This window comes from Amblyraja radiata, chromosome 9 (assembly GCF_010909765.2).
Source record: "Amblyraja radiata isolate CabotCenter1 chromosome 9, sAmbRad1.1.pri, whole genome shotgun sequence".
Lineage (NCBI taxonomy): Eukaryota > Metazoa > Chordata > Chondrichthyes > Rajiformes > Rajidae > Amblyraja > Amblyraja radiata.
The window spans coordinates 62,741,854-62,758,018 of NC_045964.1; the positions used below are offsets into that span (position 1 = coordinate 62,741,854).

The 16,165-nt window shown below is 49.5% G+C and overlaps 1 protein-coding gene across 2 annotated transcripts in view; it reads left to right on the top strand.

The window, feature by feature from the left end:
- vsx2 (visual system homeobox 2) overlaps positions 1-16,165 on the top strand; it is a 44,031-nt gene that overhangs the window by 22,000 nt on the left and 5,866 nt on the right. For both annotated transcript variants that reach the window (XM_033027641.1, XM_033027642.1), the window contains exons 2-4: positions 1,047-1,131; positions 3,170-3,293; positions 15,970-16,150. In XM_033027641.1, the coding sequence (XP_032883532.1) occupies positions 1,047-1,131; positions 3,170-3,293; positions 15,970-16,150 (390 nt within the window). The remainder of the gene's footprint in view (positions 1-1,046; positions 1,132-3,169; positions 3,294-15,969; positions 16,151-16,165) is intronic.

The window sequence follows — 16,165 nt, forward strand, 5'->3', positions numbered from 1 at the left end:
GGGTCCAATGCTGTGTATTCAGGTGGATGAGGAACTTGGGGAAGGGCGGGGGGGGGGGGGGGGGGGGGGGGGGGGGCGATGGGGAACGAGGGGGGGGGAGGGTAGTTGGGGGGAGATGTCCCCCGTCCCTCCCTCTACATCCCCCACCCCAAAGGGGACAGGAGTGGGAGGAATAGAGGTGAGGGGGGGGAAGGACGGGGGAGAGAGCGGGACAGACGGTGGGGAGGGGAGGAGATGCGGGAGGATGGGAGGGAGATGGGGGTATGGGGAAGAGAGGGGGACAGGGAAGAGGGGGTGCGGGGGTGGGGGTGGGGGGGAAGAGAGGGGGACAGGGAAGAGGGGGTGCGGGGGTGGGGGGGCGAGAGGGGGAGGGAGGATGGGAGGGAAGATTGGGGGGGGGGATGTGGGAGAGATGGGGGAAGGGGTCGGGGAATAAGGTGACTGGACTAGGATTGCTCAGTGAATGGAGATGAGGGAAACAGAAACTTTATTTCAACCCTCTGACCCTTGGGTGATTCCTTGAACTGCAGTCTCAGTCTCAGTCTCAGTCTCAGTCTCAGTTTTAGTTTCAGTTTTACTTTGTAGTCACGTGTACCGAGCGAGGTACAGTGAAAAGTGTTTGTTGCGTGCCAACCAGTCAGCGGAAAGACAATACATGATTACAATCGAACCATTCGCAGTGTACAGATACATGATAAGGGAACAACATTCAGTGCAAGATAAAGCCAGTAAAGTCCATTCAAAGATAGTCCGAGTGTCCCCGATGAGGTCGATGGTAGTTCTGGACTGCTCTCCGTGTCAGGATATTGTGAAGCTAATGAAGTATTTTGGCCCAGGACCCGCTTGCTCTCTCCCGCCATCTCCTCTTTACAAAAGCGGTCTAAGGCTGCGATTAGACGGACCTGTTCAATTAAACGTTGGCGGCAAAAATCATCGCAACACTGCCGACCCCCTCCGACCTGTCCCCGACCCCAACCGCTGTAGTGCCTCTCGGTGGGGACAATAAACGGGACGGTAAGCCTATCCAACGCTTTGTTTCGATGCAGATTCCGAAGACATTTCATCGAGCGACAGGAAGATCTCCAAATCCAATCTGAGCCAGGCGAAAAAGCGGAAGAAAAGGCGTCACAGGTAAGAACAGAATTTCCTGTCAGTGCCGGGGACGTTTGTCTGGTCACCGTGCGTGCCTCATTAAATCTTCCCAGCCCCCCACCCCCCCACACACCATGAACCTAGATCCTCTGGTCCCCGATTCCCCTACTCCGGGCAAGAGACTCGATCTATTCTTCTCATGATGTTGTACACCTCTATACGATCACCCATCATCCTCCTGCGCTCCACGGAATGAGGTCCCAGCCTGCTCAGCCACTCCCTGTAGTTCAGGCCCTCGGGTCCTGGCAACGTCCTGGTAAATGGTCACGGCGGTCACGGTGTCGCAGCGGTAGAGTTGCTGCCTTACAGCGAATGCAGCGCCGGAGACCCGGGTTCGATCCTGACTACGGGTGCTGTCTGTTCGGAGTTTGTACGCTCTCCCCGTGACCTGCGTGGGTTTTCTCCGAGATCTTCGGTTTCCTCCCACACTCCAAAGATGTACAAGTTTGTAGGTTAATTGGCTTGGTAAATGTGAAAATTGTCCCGAGTGGGTGCTGGATAGTGTTAATGTGCGGGGATCGCTGGTCAGCGCGGACCCTGTGGGCCGAAGGGCCTGTTTCCGCACTGTATCTCTGAAGTCTAAAGTCTAAATCTTCTCTGATCTATTTCCTGCCTGACACCATCTTTCCTGTAACACTGTGCCAACTGTTGTATTCTTACAAACTCTTGCCTTCTTCATCTGACAAGCGGCCCAGTAGAGTTATGCCATCGCCCCGATCCCCGATTAGCGAGTGTACAGAAATAGTCCACTGAGCCCGCCATTTTCAACATCCACTCTCCAGTTCTTATGAGCGGTGCCTGGTTCAGGCAAGTCCCAGGCTGCTGCCGGGCCTCCAGCCATCACCTTCCTTGGACTCCTCGTCCCTCTCCTCATCCTTAAGGCTGCATCTTAAGCAAACCCAGTTAACACTTAAAATTCTTAAGGGATTGGACATGCTAGATGCAGGAAAATTGTTCCCGATGTTGGGGGAGCCCCGAACCAGGGGTCACAGTTTAAGAATAAGGGGTCGGCCATTTACCACTGAGATGAGCAAAGAACGTTCCCACCCAGAGAGTTGTGAATCTGTGGAATTCTCTGCCACAGGAGGCAGTGGAGGCCAATTCACTGGATGTTTTGAAGAGAGAGTTAGATTTAGCTCTTAGAGCTAACGGAATCAAGGGATATGGAGAAAAGGCAGGAACGGGGTACTGATTTTAGACGATCAGCCATGATCATATCGAATGGCGGTGCTGGCTCGAAGGGCTGAATGGCCTATTGAATGTCCTGCATCTATGTTTCGATGTTTCTACATCCGCCTCATAGAAACAACCGCAAACAAGCTACAAGTTAAGGGCCTGTCCCACTTGCCGATTTTTTTCGGCGACTGCCGGCGTCATATCAGGGTCGCCAAAAGGGGCGACAAAACAAATGTTGCGACGCTTCACGCTGCATCACGCTGCAAATTTTTCGGTGACCTGATACGTCAGTCAATGATGCTGGCAGTTGCCGAAAACATCACCAAGTGGGACAGGCCCTTATGTTTATCTGTATTTGACGTATCCATTGCTGGAAGGCAAAGACCCTATAGCGAGCAAGATAGATCACTCGACGAAAAAGACGTAGTACGGTCATGGGCAGATTCATGGGTAATTTTCGGCCCCATTTCCGTAACCGGATTCCGTCTCCGCACCAAAGATCACGTAGGATAATAGTGCGGAGACGGAAGCCGGTTACGGAAACATCCTCGTAAAAATAAAAGTTATTTGGTAAAAATCTTCTCCTCATTTTCAGAATTTATATTTATTAACATAAACTGATCCCCCGCAACGTTGATTACACTGCGAGTCGGGTCGGGTCCGGTTACGGAAATGGATGAAAAAAAGGCCCACGTTCCGTTCCGTACTACACGTCAGCCCATTGCATTTAGAAGGGGTGGTCTATCTTGCTCCGCTATAGGTTCTATAGGTGCTGAGAATTGATTGACGTGTCGTTAGGGCCCCATTGTCTGCTCACTGTCTTTTCTTTCCAACCCCAAAGGACCATCTTCACCTCTTACCAGTTGGAGGAGCTGGAAAAGGCATTCAACGAAGCTCACTACCCTGATGTCTATGCCCGGGAAATGCTGGCCATGAAAACAGAACTGCCAGAGGATAGAATTCAGGTAATTCAGGTAGCGAGAGTGAGGGAGACGGGCGATCGGAGCGGAATGACACATATATCTTGTTGGAAAGACACCTTGAATGGGGCCATGGGGACAAAATGAGGGCGAATGAGCAAGAGAGACTGTGGTGCAGCGGTAGAGTTGCTGCCTTACAGCGCTTGCAGTGCCGAAGACCCCGGTTCGATCCCGACTACCGGTGCTGTCTGTATGGAGTGTGGGCGTTCTCCCCGTGACCTGCGTGGGTTTTTTCCCCGAGATCTTTGGTTTCCTCCCACACTCCAAAGACGTGCAGGTGTGTAGGATAATTGGCCTGGTGGAGTTTTAATGAGTAAAAAAAAAAAAAATGTCCCGTGTGTGTGTGTGTGTGTGTGTGTGTGTGTGTGTGTGTGTGTGTGTGTGTGTAGGGTAGTGTTAACGTGCGGGGATCGGATCGCTGGTCGGTGCGGACTCAGTGGGCTGAAGGGCCTGTTTCCGCGCTGTATCTCTAAACTAAAAACAAAACTGAAGACAGATGGAGGTTGAGAGGGAGACAGAGAGATACTGCGAGAGAGAGACACACACACACAACACACAATGGAGAGGAACAACAAGATGGAGAGTCACGGACAGAGAAATGGAGGAAGGGAAATGTAAATGGAGAGCAACATCTACTGATGGAAGACTGGTCCATAAAGAAGGGTCCCCACACGAAACGTCACCCATTCCTTTGCCCCAGAGATGCTGCCTGTCCTGCCGAGTTTAGGGCCTGTCCCACTTTCACGACTTAATTCAAAACCTCTGCCGAGTTTAATGGACCGAAAAAAAAAATCAAGATGGTGGTAATCTACGAACTCCTACGACCTTCCACGACTATGTTCACGAACTCCTACGAGTATGTCTGCGAATTCCCACGACTATTTCAATGCCCTCCTTACGAGTAAAAAGTTGCAATTTCTTTCATCCCAACCATTTCTATACTCGTGGACATTATTTATCGGGCTGGAAAAAACGTCCCGACTTACCTGATGCCACGAGTACCTATGGCCGGCATAACGAGCCGCTAAGATATATCTACAAACTCCTATGGACTCGTTACGAACATTCTGCGAGTTTGAATCAAGGGGAAAATTCGGGAGAATTCGTGAATTACCTTGTGAAGGTGGGACATAGAAACATAGAAACATAGAAAATAGGTGCAGGAGTAGGCCATTCGGCCCTTCGAGCCTGCACTGCCATTCAATATGATCATAGCTGATCATCCAACTCAGTATCCTGTACCTGCCTTCTCTCCATACCCCCTGATCCCTTTAGCCACATCTAACTCCCTCTTAAATATAGCCAATGAACTGGCCTCAACTACCTTCTGCAGGAGAGAATTCCACAGATTCACCACTCTCTGTGTGAAAAAAGTTTTCCTCATCTCGGTCCTAAAAGATTTCCCCCTTATCCTTAAACTGTGACCCCTTGTTCTGGACTTCCCCAACATCGGGAACAATCTTCCTGCATCTAGCCTGTCCAACCCCTTAAGAACAGGCACAGGCCCTTCACTTCAGCATTTTGTGTCTATCTTCGGCTGAGCAAATCAGATACACACAGAGAGACACAGACAGGTCCAGTGGAAGAGACAGAGAGTCACTAATGGGGGAGGGAATATAGATCACACACATAACAATAACTAAATAATGAATGATGGGAATTTAATTTTAATATAAAATCTCCCGAGTGCGATAACTTGTCGTGACACTTGCCCCAAGACGATTTTATGAAACATTTTATGTAATTGACAAGGTTTCCTTTCAATGCGTTCGTATGGGAATGGGAACCATTCACTTTTACCCTTTTATCAAACGCACAGAGGATTGTGACGTCGTTTAAAGAATCAGTACGCAGTATTCTCTGACAAATGTAACAGAAAGGACATATACTCTCTGTCGGATTTCAATGTAATAATAGACTTTTTCTAGACAATGTTGAAGGAAGGAACAGCTGGTTTAAACCGAAGATAGACACAAAATGCTGGACTATCTCAGCGGGACAGACAGCGGCTCCGGAGAGAAGGAATCATTCCTTCAATGGGGTGGGAGATTGCAACCCTATTTCGACGAATGGTGTGCACAATCAAATAAGCTCAAATAGAACATGTTGTCCAACAACTTTAGGCTGTGCTCGCCATACGCAAGAAGAAGACTCCTTCAATCATCGTCCCATTCCTTCTCTCCAGAGATGCTGCCGGTCCCGCTGAGTTACTCCAGCATTTTGTGTCTATCTTTGCCGTACAACGTTCAACAGGGAAAATGGTAACCTCGTCCAACAAGATGTCTGTTTCATTATCCTGGCCCCGACGACAGATGTTTTAGTTCAGAGATGCAGCGTCCTTCAGCCCACCCACACCACCCCCTACCATCGATCACCCAGCCACACTAGTTCTACACTGTCCCACTTTCTCATCCACTCCTTACACATGAGAGGCCAATTTTACAAAGGGCCAATTAACCTACAAATCTGCACGTCTTTGAGTCCGGGGAGGAAACCTGAACAAACGGAGGAAACCCACGCGGTCAAAGGGAGAACGTGCAAACTCAACACAGACAGCGCCCGAGGTTGGAATCGAACCCGGGTTCATAAGTTATAGAAGAAGAATTAGGCCATTTGGTCCATCAAGTCTACTCTGCCATTCAATCGCCCGTACTAATCAAAAATCTGTCAATCTCCGCTTTAAAAATGTCCATCACAATCACAATCACAATCACAATAATACTTTATGAGTCAAGTATGTTTTGTAACATATGAGGAATTTCATTTGGCAAGTCAGTCACACAAATAAAAAGCAACGGAACACACAAAATACATTTTGACATAAACATCCACCACAGTGACTCCTCCACATTCCTCACTGTGATGGAAGGCAAAAAAAAAGTTCAAATCTCTTCCCTTCTTTGTCCTCCCGTGGTCAGGGGCCTCGAGCCCTCCGTTGATGGGACGATCTTGACTCCCGTAGCCGGCAGCATTTGACTTGGCCTCCACAGCCGTCTGTGGCGATTATTTCCACAGATTCACCACCCTCTGACTAAAGTAATTCCTCCTCATCTCCTTTCTAACTCTGGCACTGTGAGGCAGTAGCTCTACCGGCTGCACCACTGTGCTGCCACCACTTATAAATGTGCTGTTACAATGCAATGAGAGCTGAGGGGGAAATGTTATTACAGACACAGTTTGGAGAATGCATACACCAGCAGAATGGCAGTGATCAGTTGCGTACTTACATATACCCACTGCTGTAAACAGTTGTATATGGTTCCAGTTACAATTCGGTTTATTGTCACGAGTACCGAGGTACAGTGACAAGCCTTTGTTGCGTGTGAACCTGTCATCAAAAGACAATGCATGATTGCAATCGAGCACCTCCACAGTGTACAGAGACATGATAATAGCCCTGTCCCACAGTACGAGTTCATTCCAAGAGCTCTCCCCAGTTTAAAAAAATCAAACTCATGGTAAGCACGGAGAATGAACTTAGCGGGTACGTCGGAGTTCGGGGACGTCTCTTAGCGGCTCGTAACGCTAACGGCAGGTAAGCACGGGAAGACTCGTGAAGATTTTTCAACATGTTGAAAAATGTCCACGAGAGCCCCGACGAGTGGCCATTACCGTAAATCTCCGAGTTCGAATCAGGGCAAACTCGGGAGAGCTCTTGGAATGAACTCGTACCGTGGGACAGGGGTTTAAGGGAATAATGTTTAGTGCAAGGTAAAGCCAATGAGGGTCCCCAATGAGGCAGATAGAAGGATCTGATTACATCTCGGAGACAGAGAGAGGGAGAGGAAGGCATTGTAAGTCGATAAACGCATGGTTGTACGGACATAGATTTTTCAAAGGAATTAGATAACATTTGCAGGTTAATAAAATATATATATATGAGAACAAATCTTTGATTTTATGGCCATCCATATATTCAGGTTGTGCACTTCACAGTCAATGGAATTATTTGTGAAGTGTATTTTAAAAAGGTTTTTAGCGATACAACGAGGAAGCAGGCCCTTCGACCCATCGAGTCGGCACCGACCAGCGATCCCCCACACAATAACACTATCCTACACACGCTCGGGACAATTTTACATTTAGACCAAGCCAGCTAACCAACAAATCTGTACGTCTTTGGAGTGCGCTAGGAGACCGAAGATCTTGGAGAAAACTCACGCTAGTCACGGAGAGAGCGTATGGAAAGCACCCGTCGTCAGGATCGAACCCGGGACCCTTGTGCTGTGAGGCAGTAGTTCTACCGATGCTCCACCGTGCAGCCCTATGTTGTGTTCTTGTGATCTAAGGAAAAACGCCGGTGTCAATGGAAGAGAGATGTTGGATATTTTTTACGGAATATTCCAAGAACATTCTGTTCCCAGGCCGTTAGCAGAATGTTGGGATGGACTGTAAGAAATTTCCAGAGACAATCTACTGGGATAGTTTCGTTTAGTTTAATATTGTTACGCGTTTCGAGATACAGTGAGAAGCTTTTTGTCAAGTGCTAACCAGTCAGCGGAAAGACTATACGGGATTAAAATCTAGCTGTCCACAGTGTACAGAGACAGGATGAAGGGAATAACGCTTTGTGCAAGTTAAAGTCCAGTAAAGTCCGATTAAAGGTAGTGTGAGGGTCTCCAATGAGGGAGATGGTAGCCCTCTAGTTGGTGGTAGGATGGCTCAGTTGCCTGACAACAGCTGGGAAGAAACTGTCCCTGAATCTGGAGGTGAATCTGACCCAAAACACTGAAGGAGTACAGCATTGTCAGAGGCCTGACCATCAGATGTTTTCAAGAGAGAGATAGATTTAGCTCTTGGGGCTAACCGAATCTAGGGATGTGTGGAAAAAGCAGGGACAGGGTACTGATTATGGATGATCAGCCATGATCATATTCAATGGCGGTGTTGGCTCGAAGGGCCGAATGGCCTACTCCTGCACCTATTTATTATGTTTCTATGTTTCTGTAAGACATTGGAATGAGGCACTGTCTCTTCTAAAGGACACAAAGTGCTGGAGTAACTCAGTGGGTCAGGCAGCATCTCTGGAGAATGTGGATAGGTGATGTTTCAGGTCAAGACCCTTCCTCAGACTGATTGTAGGGGGGGGGGGGGGGAGAGTGTAAGAAGCTACAAGAGCCTCCTACGTGGGTTGAGAGGATCTCACGGCAAACATCTCCTATCCAGCGCTTTTAACCCTTTTCTAACCAGACTGAAAGCGTTTGCCATTGTGTTTGTGGGAGCTTGCTGTGTGAAAGATGGCTGCCACTAGTCCTGCAGTTTGATTGCAACTAACTTTCAATAGTAATTCTTTGGCTGCAATATGATTTGGGACGTTTTGAAAGTGATATAAGGTCAAAGGGAATAGGAGTAAAATTAGGCCATTCGGCCCATCAAGTCTACTCCGCCATTCAATCATGGCTGATCTATCTCTCCCTCCTAACCCCATTCTCCTGCCTTCTCCCCGTAACCCCTGACACCCGCACTAATCAAGAATCTATCTATCTCTGCCTTAAGAATATCCACTGACTTGGCCTCCACAGCCCTCTGTGGCAATGAATTCCACAGATTCACCACCTTCTGACTAAAGAAATTCCTCTTCATCTTCTTCCTAAAAGAACGGAGTGCGCTACATGTTCTATACATATTAACGTCACTACAGAAATGCAAGGCTCCCTTTTTTAATCAATGTCGTTCAGCTGCAATGGCATAATAATTCCATCTACCAACAAGCTCATCCAAACCGCCTTTGCACAGATTGCTGCTCATTTATTTGGTGACTTATTCTCAATGTCGATGAGCTGTGATGTTAAGTATTTCGCGAAACGAGTTGTCGCTCTTTATGCAAGGATGCAGTGCTCTCCATGGAACATGAAGCATCGGAACGGGTTAGCACAGGAACAGGCCCTTCAGCCCACAATGTTGTGCAGAACATACTGCCAAGGTAAACTAACTTCATCTGTCTCGGTAACGTGACAATAAACTAAACTAATCTTAACTAAACTAAGGCAGATGACTCAAGCATGCTTCTTCTTACGCCCCCTTCGGTCATGGCTGACCATGGGTGTCTACAGGGTGTTATTCCCTATATGGAGGATGCCTGTGCGTGACTTTGTTTAACGTGGGGAGACTGGTGCACAGACAGCCATCACACGGTCCTTGACGGATCTGGGTCAGGATCCAGTGGCATGGAGTCCAAGACGACCGGGACCCTTTTCTGCTGCAGCCTTCATCCGCCTTCCCAGCCGTTGTGAAGCTCCACTAAGGTCAGCCATCGTCCTCCGCCTGTTCCACCATTGAGGTCTTGGTTGGATTGCTCTTTGTCAGAGACCTCCCCCTCGACCTTACCGCCGTGGGTGGCCCTACCAGGAGCATGGCTCCAGATGGCATCGCTCTCAGGATCTCAGGTCCACACAAGCTTCTCCACCACGACAAGGTGACAATCCACGGTGAAGTCTCAAGCATGAGTGAATGGATAAAAGGAGTCATCAAGTCATACAGCATGGAAACAGGCCCTTCGGCCCAACTTACCTATGTTGACCATTGTAAAATGATGTGGGACAAGACTCCAGTGAGCCCCTCTGGAATGCTTCATGCAATTATTTGTGGCCTGGATCAGAGGGCAATAACTTTGAAGTGAGGTTGGGCAAACTAGAATATCGGAGGTTGAGGGGAGACCTGAAGGAAGTATATAAAATTATGAGAGGCGTAGATAGGGTAGACAGTCAGAACCTTATTCCCAGGATGGAAATGTCAAAGACTTTGGGCAGCACAGTTGTGCAGTGGTAGAGCTGCCGCCTCACAACGCCAGGGACACGGGTTCGATCCTGACTGCGGGCGCTGTCTGTATTTAGTTTGTACGTTCTCTCTGTGACCACGTGGGCTTTCTCCGGGTGCTCTGGTTTCCTCCCACACTCCAAAGAGGTGCGGGCTAGTCGGTTAATTGGCTCTGGTAAAATTGTAAATTGTTCCTCGTGTGTGTGGGATAGTGTTTTGCACATATCCCTCTAAACCTTCCGTATCAATGTCTCTGGCCAAGTGTCTTTCCAATGGTGTTATGGTACCTGCCTCAACCAGCTCTTCTGGCAGCTCCTTCCATATATCCATCACCCACTATGTGAAAAGGATGTCCCTCAGATTAAACCCCCACCCACCCACATGCCCCAAGGGTAGGGGGGGGAGGGAGAGAGGGAGGGAGGGATAGGGAGCGAGGGAGGGGGGCGTGGGAGGGCGAGGGGGAGGTTGAGAGGGGGGAGGTGGAGAGGAAGGGGGTGAGAGGAAGGGGGGGGGGAGAGGAAGGGGGTGAGAGGAAGGGGGGGGAGAGGAAGGGGGGGGGGAGAGGAAGGGGAGAAGAGGAGAGGGGGAGAGGAGAAGAGGGGGGGAGAGAAGAGGAGAGGAGGAGAAGAGGAGAGGGGAGAGCGGGGACGAGGTGAAGGAGGAGAAGAGGCGAGGGAGAAGAGGAGAGGGGGAGAGGGGGGGGCAGAGGTGAGGAGGAGAAAGAGGCGAGGGGAGAGGAGCGAGAGGGGAGGAGAGGAGAGAGGAGAAGAGAGAGGGGAGAGGAGGGGTGAGAGGAGGGAGAGAGATGGGGAAGAAAGGGAGAGAGGGAGGGAGGGATAGGGAATGAGAGAGGGGGGGAGTGCGGGGGAGGTGGAGAGGGGGGAGCGGGGGAGAGGGGGGAGGGGGGAGAGGTGAGGGGGAGGAGAAGGGAGAGGGGGGATAGGTGGAGAAGAGGAGTGAGAGGGGGAGAAGAAGAGAGTGAGAGGGGGAGAGGGAAGAGTGGGAGAGAGAGGGAGAGAGAGGGCGAGGGAAGAGAGGAGGAGTGGGAGGAGGGAGGAGGAGGGAGAGAGGGGAGAAAGGAGACCAGCAAGCAGGCAGGGACGATAAATTACCCCAACCACTTCTGCACATCCAACTTGTCACCGCCTCGCGGACACGAGGTGATTTCTAAAATGATAACAGCCTTAATCAGGCAATCAGAAGGAGAAGATTATGCCTTGACCCGTGCCATCAATCTGCCAGCAATTTAATTTCATTTCCATTACAGGGTAATTCTGAAGATTTCCACCGCAAAATTAACACCCAATTTTCCCATTTTAATTAGTTAAATCAGAAGATGCAGCTCTCCCGCGGGACGGAGCGAGGTGGGATCAGTTAGGATGAAAATGATCACTACACGGCTGTAATTAGGACGGGTCAATGAATCCTCTCCCTGGAGTCAGGCCAGTTTAATTTCCCGTGATATTTGAGCGTCTGTCGCTAAGCTGTCTCATCGATTGATGCCGAAATTAACTTATTTTTCAATCAGGCTGCGGTTGCCCCCAGGGTCGCCTCTCGCCTGCCTCTTCTGCTGCTCAAGCGATTTTTCATCAGCGGCTGTCTTTTGACGGCGAGACGAGCTATCATGAATTACAAAAGGCCCTTGAATGGTTTTGACAATTTTTTATCCCCTTCGTCCTTCCCCCGCCCCCCTCCCCACCCACCTTCCACCCACCCCCCCCACCCCCTCCTCTTCATGTACACCAGCTTAACAAGACAACACTCCACACTTAAGTCTTGTGGAGTTTTCCATTATAGAGGCATTTTAGCTGGCAACACTGATTTTTTTTGCCCCCCCCCCCCACACACACACAGTGTGTTTGGCTGGAGGTATTTCTGTCCCTGGGAAAGAGTCATCTGAAAATTATTCATAAAGATTTTTAAAATCTTAATTACAATATTTTTCAATTCTGTCGGGGTTCCTCTTCCCAAAGCCTCGGGCGATGTTGGCATTGGCGCCTGAGCCTCCCTCACAGGATGGCTCAAAAGGTTGCGAGTCATGGAATTCACACCGCGTGGAAGCAGGCCCTTCGGCCCGACTTGCCCACGCCGACCAACGCGCCCCATCTGGAGAGGTCGGTGCAGCGGTCGATGGGAGAGTCCAGGACCAGAGGTCACAGCCTCAGAATTAAAGGACGTTCTTTTAGGAAGGAGACGAGGAGAAATGTCTTTAGTGTGAGGGTGGTGAATCTGAGGAATTCTTTGCCAGAGAAAGCTGTGGAGGCCAAGCCAGTGGAAATATTGTTGAGGCAGAGATAGATTGGTTCTTGATTAGTTCGGGTGTCAGAGGTTATGGGAAGAAGGCAGGGGAATGGGGTTAGGAGGGAGAGATAGATAAATATATAGAAACATAGAAATAGATGCAGGAGTAGGCCATTCGGCCCTTTGAGCCAACACCGCCATTGAATATGATCATGGCTGATCATCCTAAATCAGTATCTGGTTTCTGCCTTCTCCCCATATCCCTTGAGAGCTATATCTAACTCGATAACTAGATCAGCCACGATTGAATGGCGGAGTAGACTTGATGGGCTGAATGGCTTAATCCTACTCCTATCATTTATGACCTTCTGACCGACGGACGAAGATGGGCCGTGTGGGAGTGGGGACGCAGCTGCCGGGGGAAGGAACAAAGGAGGACCCGACGTGGGGGGACCACCATGAGGGGGGGGGGGGGGGGGGGGGGGGGGGAGGAGGAGAACAAAGGGGGACCTGGCGCAGATACTGTGTATATTTTGTAACCTTGTCAGTGCCCTTTATGTGGTGACTATTTGCATACCTTGGGAATTTCACTGTGTCTTGTCACATGTGACAATAAAGCATTCAATCATTCATTCATTCATTCATTCATTCATTCATTCATTCATTCATTCATTCATTCATTCATTCATTCATGGACTAGTCCCACCTGCCTGTGTTTGGCCCATATCCCTCTAAACCTGTCCTATCCATGTACCTGTCCCAAATGTTTTTTTGAAACGTTGTGATGGTTTGTGCCTCAACTACCTCCTTTAGGCTTCAGAGCTGCATTGCTTTAACAGGCCCTTCGGCCCAACCAACGATCACCCCGTACTCTAACACCATCCTGCACGCAATGGACAATTTACGATCTGCAGAAGCCAATTAACCTACAAACCTGCACGTCTTTCGCATGTGGGAGGAAACCGGAGCACTCGGGGAAAACCCACGCGGTCACAGGGGGAGAACGTACAAACTCAACACAGACAGCACCCGTAGTCAGGGTCGGACCTGGGTCTCCGGCGCTGAAAGGCAGCAGCTCTACCTGCTGCGCCACCATGAGGTGGTGGTGGCCCACAGTGCCAGTGGGAAATGAAGAGGGGCTTTAGAGCCAGACGGCAAGAAAACAGATCCTTCTGCCCAACAGGTCCATGCCACCATGTTTTATAGCTGTTCTAGTCCTATTTGCCTGCGTTTGGCACTTATCCCTCGGGACATTTCTGGACGGATGAGAGGGGATCTTATTGAAACATATAAGATTATTAAGGGTTTGGACACGCAAGAGGCAGGAAACATGTTCCCGATGTTGGGGGGAGCCCAGAACCAGGGGTCACAGTTTAAGAATAAGGGGTAAGCCATTTAGAACGGGGATGAGGAAATACATTTTCACACAGAGAGTTGTGAGTCTGTGGAATTCTCTGCCTGAGAGGGCGGTGGAGGCCGGTTCTCGGGAGGCTTTCAAGAGAGAGTTTGATAGGGCTCTTAAAGATAGCGGAGTCAGGGGATATGGGGAGAAGGCAGGAACGGGATACTGATTGTGGATGATCAGCCATGATCACATTGAATGCTGGCTCGAAGGGCCGAATGGTCTACTCCTGCACCTATTGTCTATTGTCTATTATCCATCTACCTGTCTAACCGTCTTTAAATCCTCGCCATTGTGACTGCCTCTAAATCTTCCTCTAGCAGCTTGTTCCATGTACGTACCACCCTCTGTGTGAAGAAATCTTTCACCTCTCACTTCAAGTGCTAAGTATGTGTAGGAAGGAACTGCAGACGCTGGTTTAAACCGAAGATAGACACAAAATGCTGGAGCAACTCAGCGGGCCAGGCAGCATCTCTGGAGAGAAGGAATGGGTGACGTTTCAGGTCGAGACTGAGAGTCAGGGCAAAGGGAAACGTCACCCGTTCCTTCTCTCCAGAGATGCTGCCTGACCCGCTGAGTTGCTCCAGCATCAAGTCTTGGTAACATCCTGGTGAAAGCTTTCCATCTCAATTACATCCTTCTGGGGGGTGACCAGAACTGCACACAATGCTTCAAGTGTAGTCTCATCAACAACTTCGACAACTCAACTATAACATGACTCAAATATCTGCCGAATATTTCGATTTTATTTTGTCGGGAGGCTTCTAGCAAAAGTTTTACACAGTAACAATAGACAATAGGCAGTAGGTGCAGGAGTAGGCCATTCGGCCCTTCGAGCCAGCACCGTCATTCAATGTGACCATGGCTGGTCATCCCCGATCAGTACCCCGTTCCTGCCTTCTCCCCATATCCCCTGACTCTTTAAGAGCCCTATCTACCTCTCTCTTGAAAGCATCCAGAGAACCTGCCTCCACCGCCCTTTGAGGCAGAGAATTCCACAGACTCTGTGAGAAAAAGTGTTTCCTCGTCTCCGTTCTAAATGGCTTACTCCTTATTCTTAAACTGTGGCCCCTGGTTCTGGACTCCCCCAACACTGGGAACGTGTTTCCTGCCTCTAGCATGTCCAAACCCTTAACAATTTTATATGTTTCAATGAGATATCCTCTCATCCTTCTAAACTCCAGTGCATACAAGCCCAGCTGCTCCATTCTCTCAGCATATGACAGTCCCACCATCCCGGGAATTAACCTTGTAAACCTACGCTGCATTCCCTCAATAGCAAGAATGTCCTTCATCAAATTAGGGGACCAAAACTGCACACAATGTTTCTGGTGTGGTCTCACTAGGGCTCTGTACAGCAGAGGTGGTAATGAGTTTAGTTTATTGTCACGTGTACTGAGGTACAGTGTCAAGCTTTTGTTGCGTGCTAACCAGTCAGCGGAAAGCCAATACCTGCTTACAATCGAGCCGTCCACAGTGTACAGATACATGATAACGGGAATAATGTGAATACTATTTAGCGCAAGATAAAGTCTAGCAAAGTCCAATCAAAGATAGTCCGAGGGTCTCCAATAAGGTAGATAGTAGTTCAGGACTACTCTCTGGTTGTGGTAGGATGGTTCAGTTGCTTGATAACAGCTGGGAAGAAACTGTCCTTGATTCTGGAGGTGTGCGTTTTCACACCTTTTGCCTGATGTGAGAGGGGGGAAGAGGGAGTGGCCAGGATGCGACTTGTCCTTGATTGCGCTGCTGGCCTTGCCGAGGCAGCGTGAGGTGTAGATGGAGTGAGGTTGGAAAGGAGGTTGGTGCGTGTGTGATGGGTCTGGGCTGCGTCCACAATTCTCTGCAATTTCTTGCGGTCTTGGATGGAGCTGTTCCCAAACCAAGCTGTGATGCTTCCTGAAAAAAAATGCTTTCTATGGTGCATCTGTAGAAGTTGGTGGTAAAACGCAAGGCGTTTCACCGAACGGTATGAAAGCAAACTTAATGTTAGCCTTTGATGCAGAGGTGATGAAATGTAAAAAAGACCCTGCTACAACTGTACATAGCAGTGGTGAGAGAACACACAGAGAACGATACACTGTGTTGCTCCCCGCATGTAAATCAGTGCGTACTTGCAGTGCTGACTGCACAGAGAATGCTCCTTGCTTGCTTGTACTTCACGGCAACGGGTTGTGCTGGGCATGTCAACGCTTTAACCCTTGTTCATCCATCTTCCTCCCTCTCTCCCTCCCTCCTCACCCCTCACCCCCTCCCCCCCAGGTATGGTTCCAGAACCGCCGGGCCAAGTGGAGGAAGCGTGAGAAGTGCTGGGGCCGCAGCAGTGTGATGGCAGAGTACGGGCTGTACGGAGCCATGGTGCGCCACTCCATCCCTCTGCCCGAGTCTATCCTCAAGTCGGCCAAGGATGGCATCATGGAATCCTGCGCTCCTTGGCTTCTCGGTAATTGCTCACCCT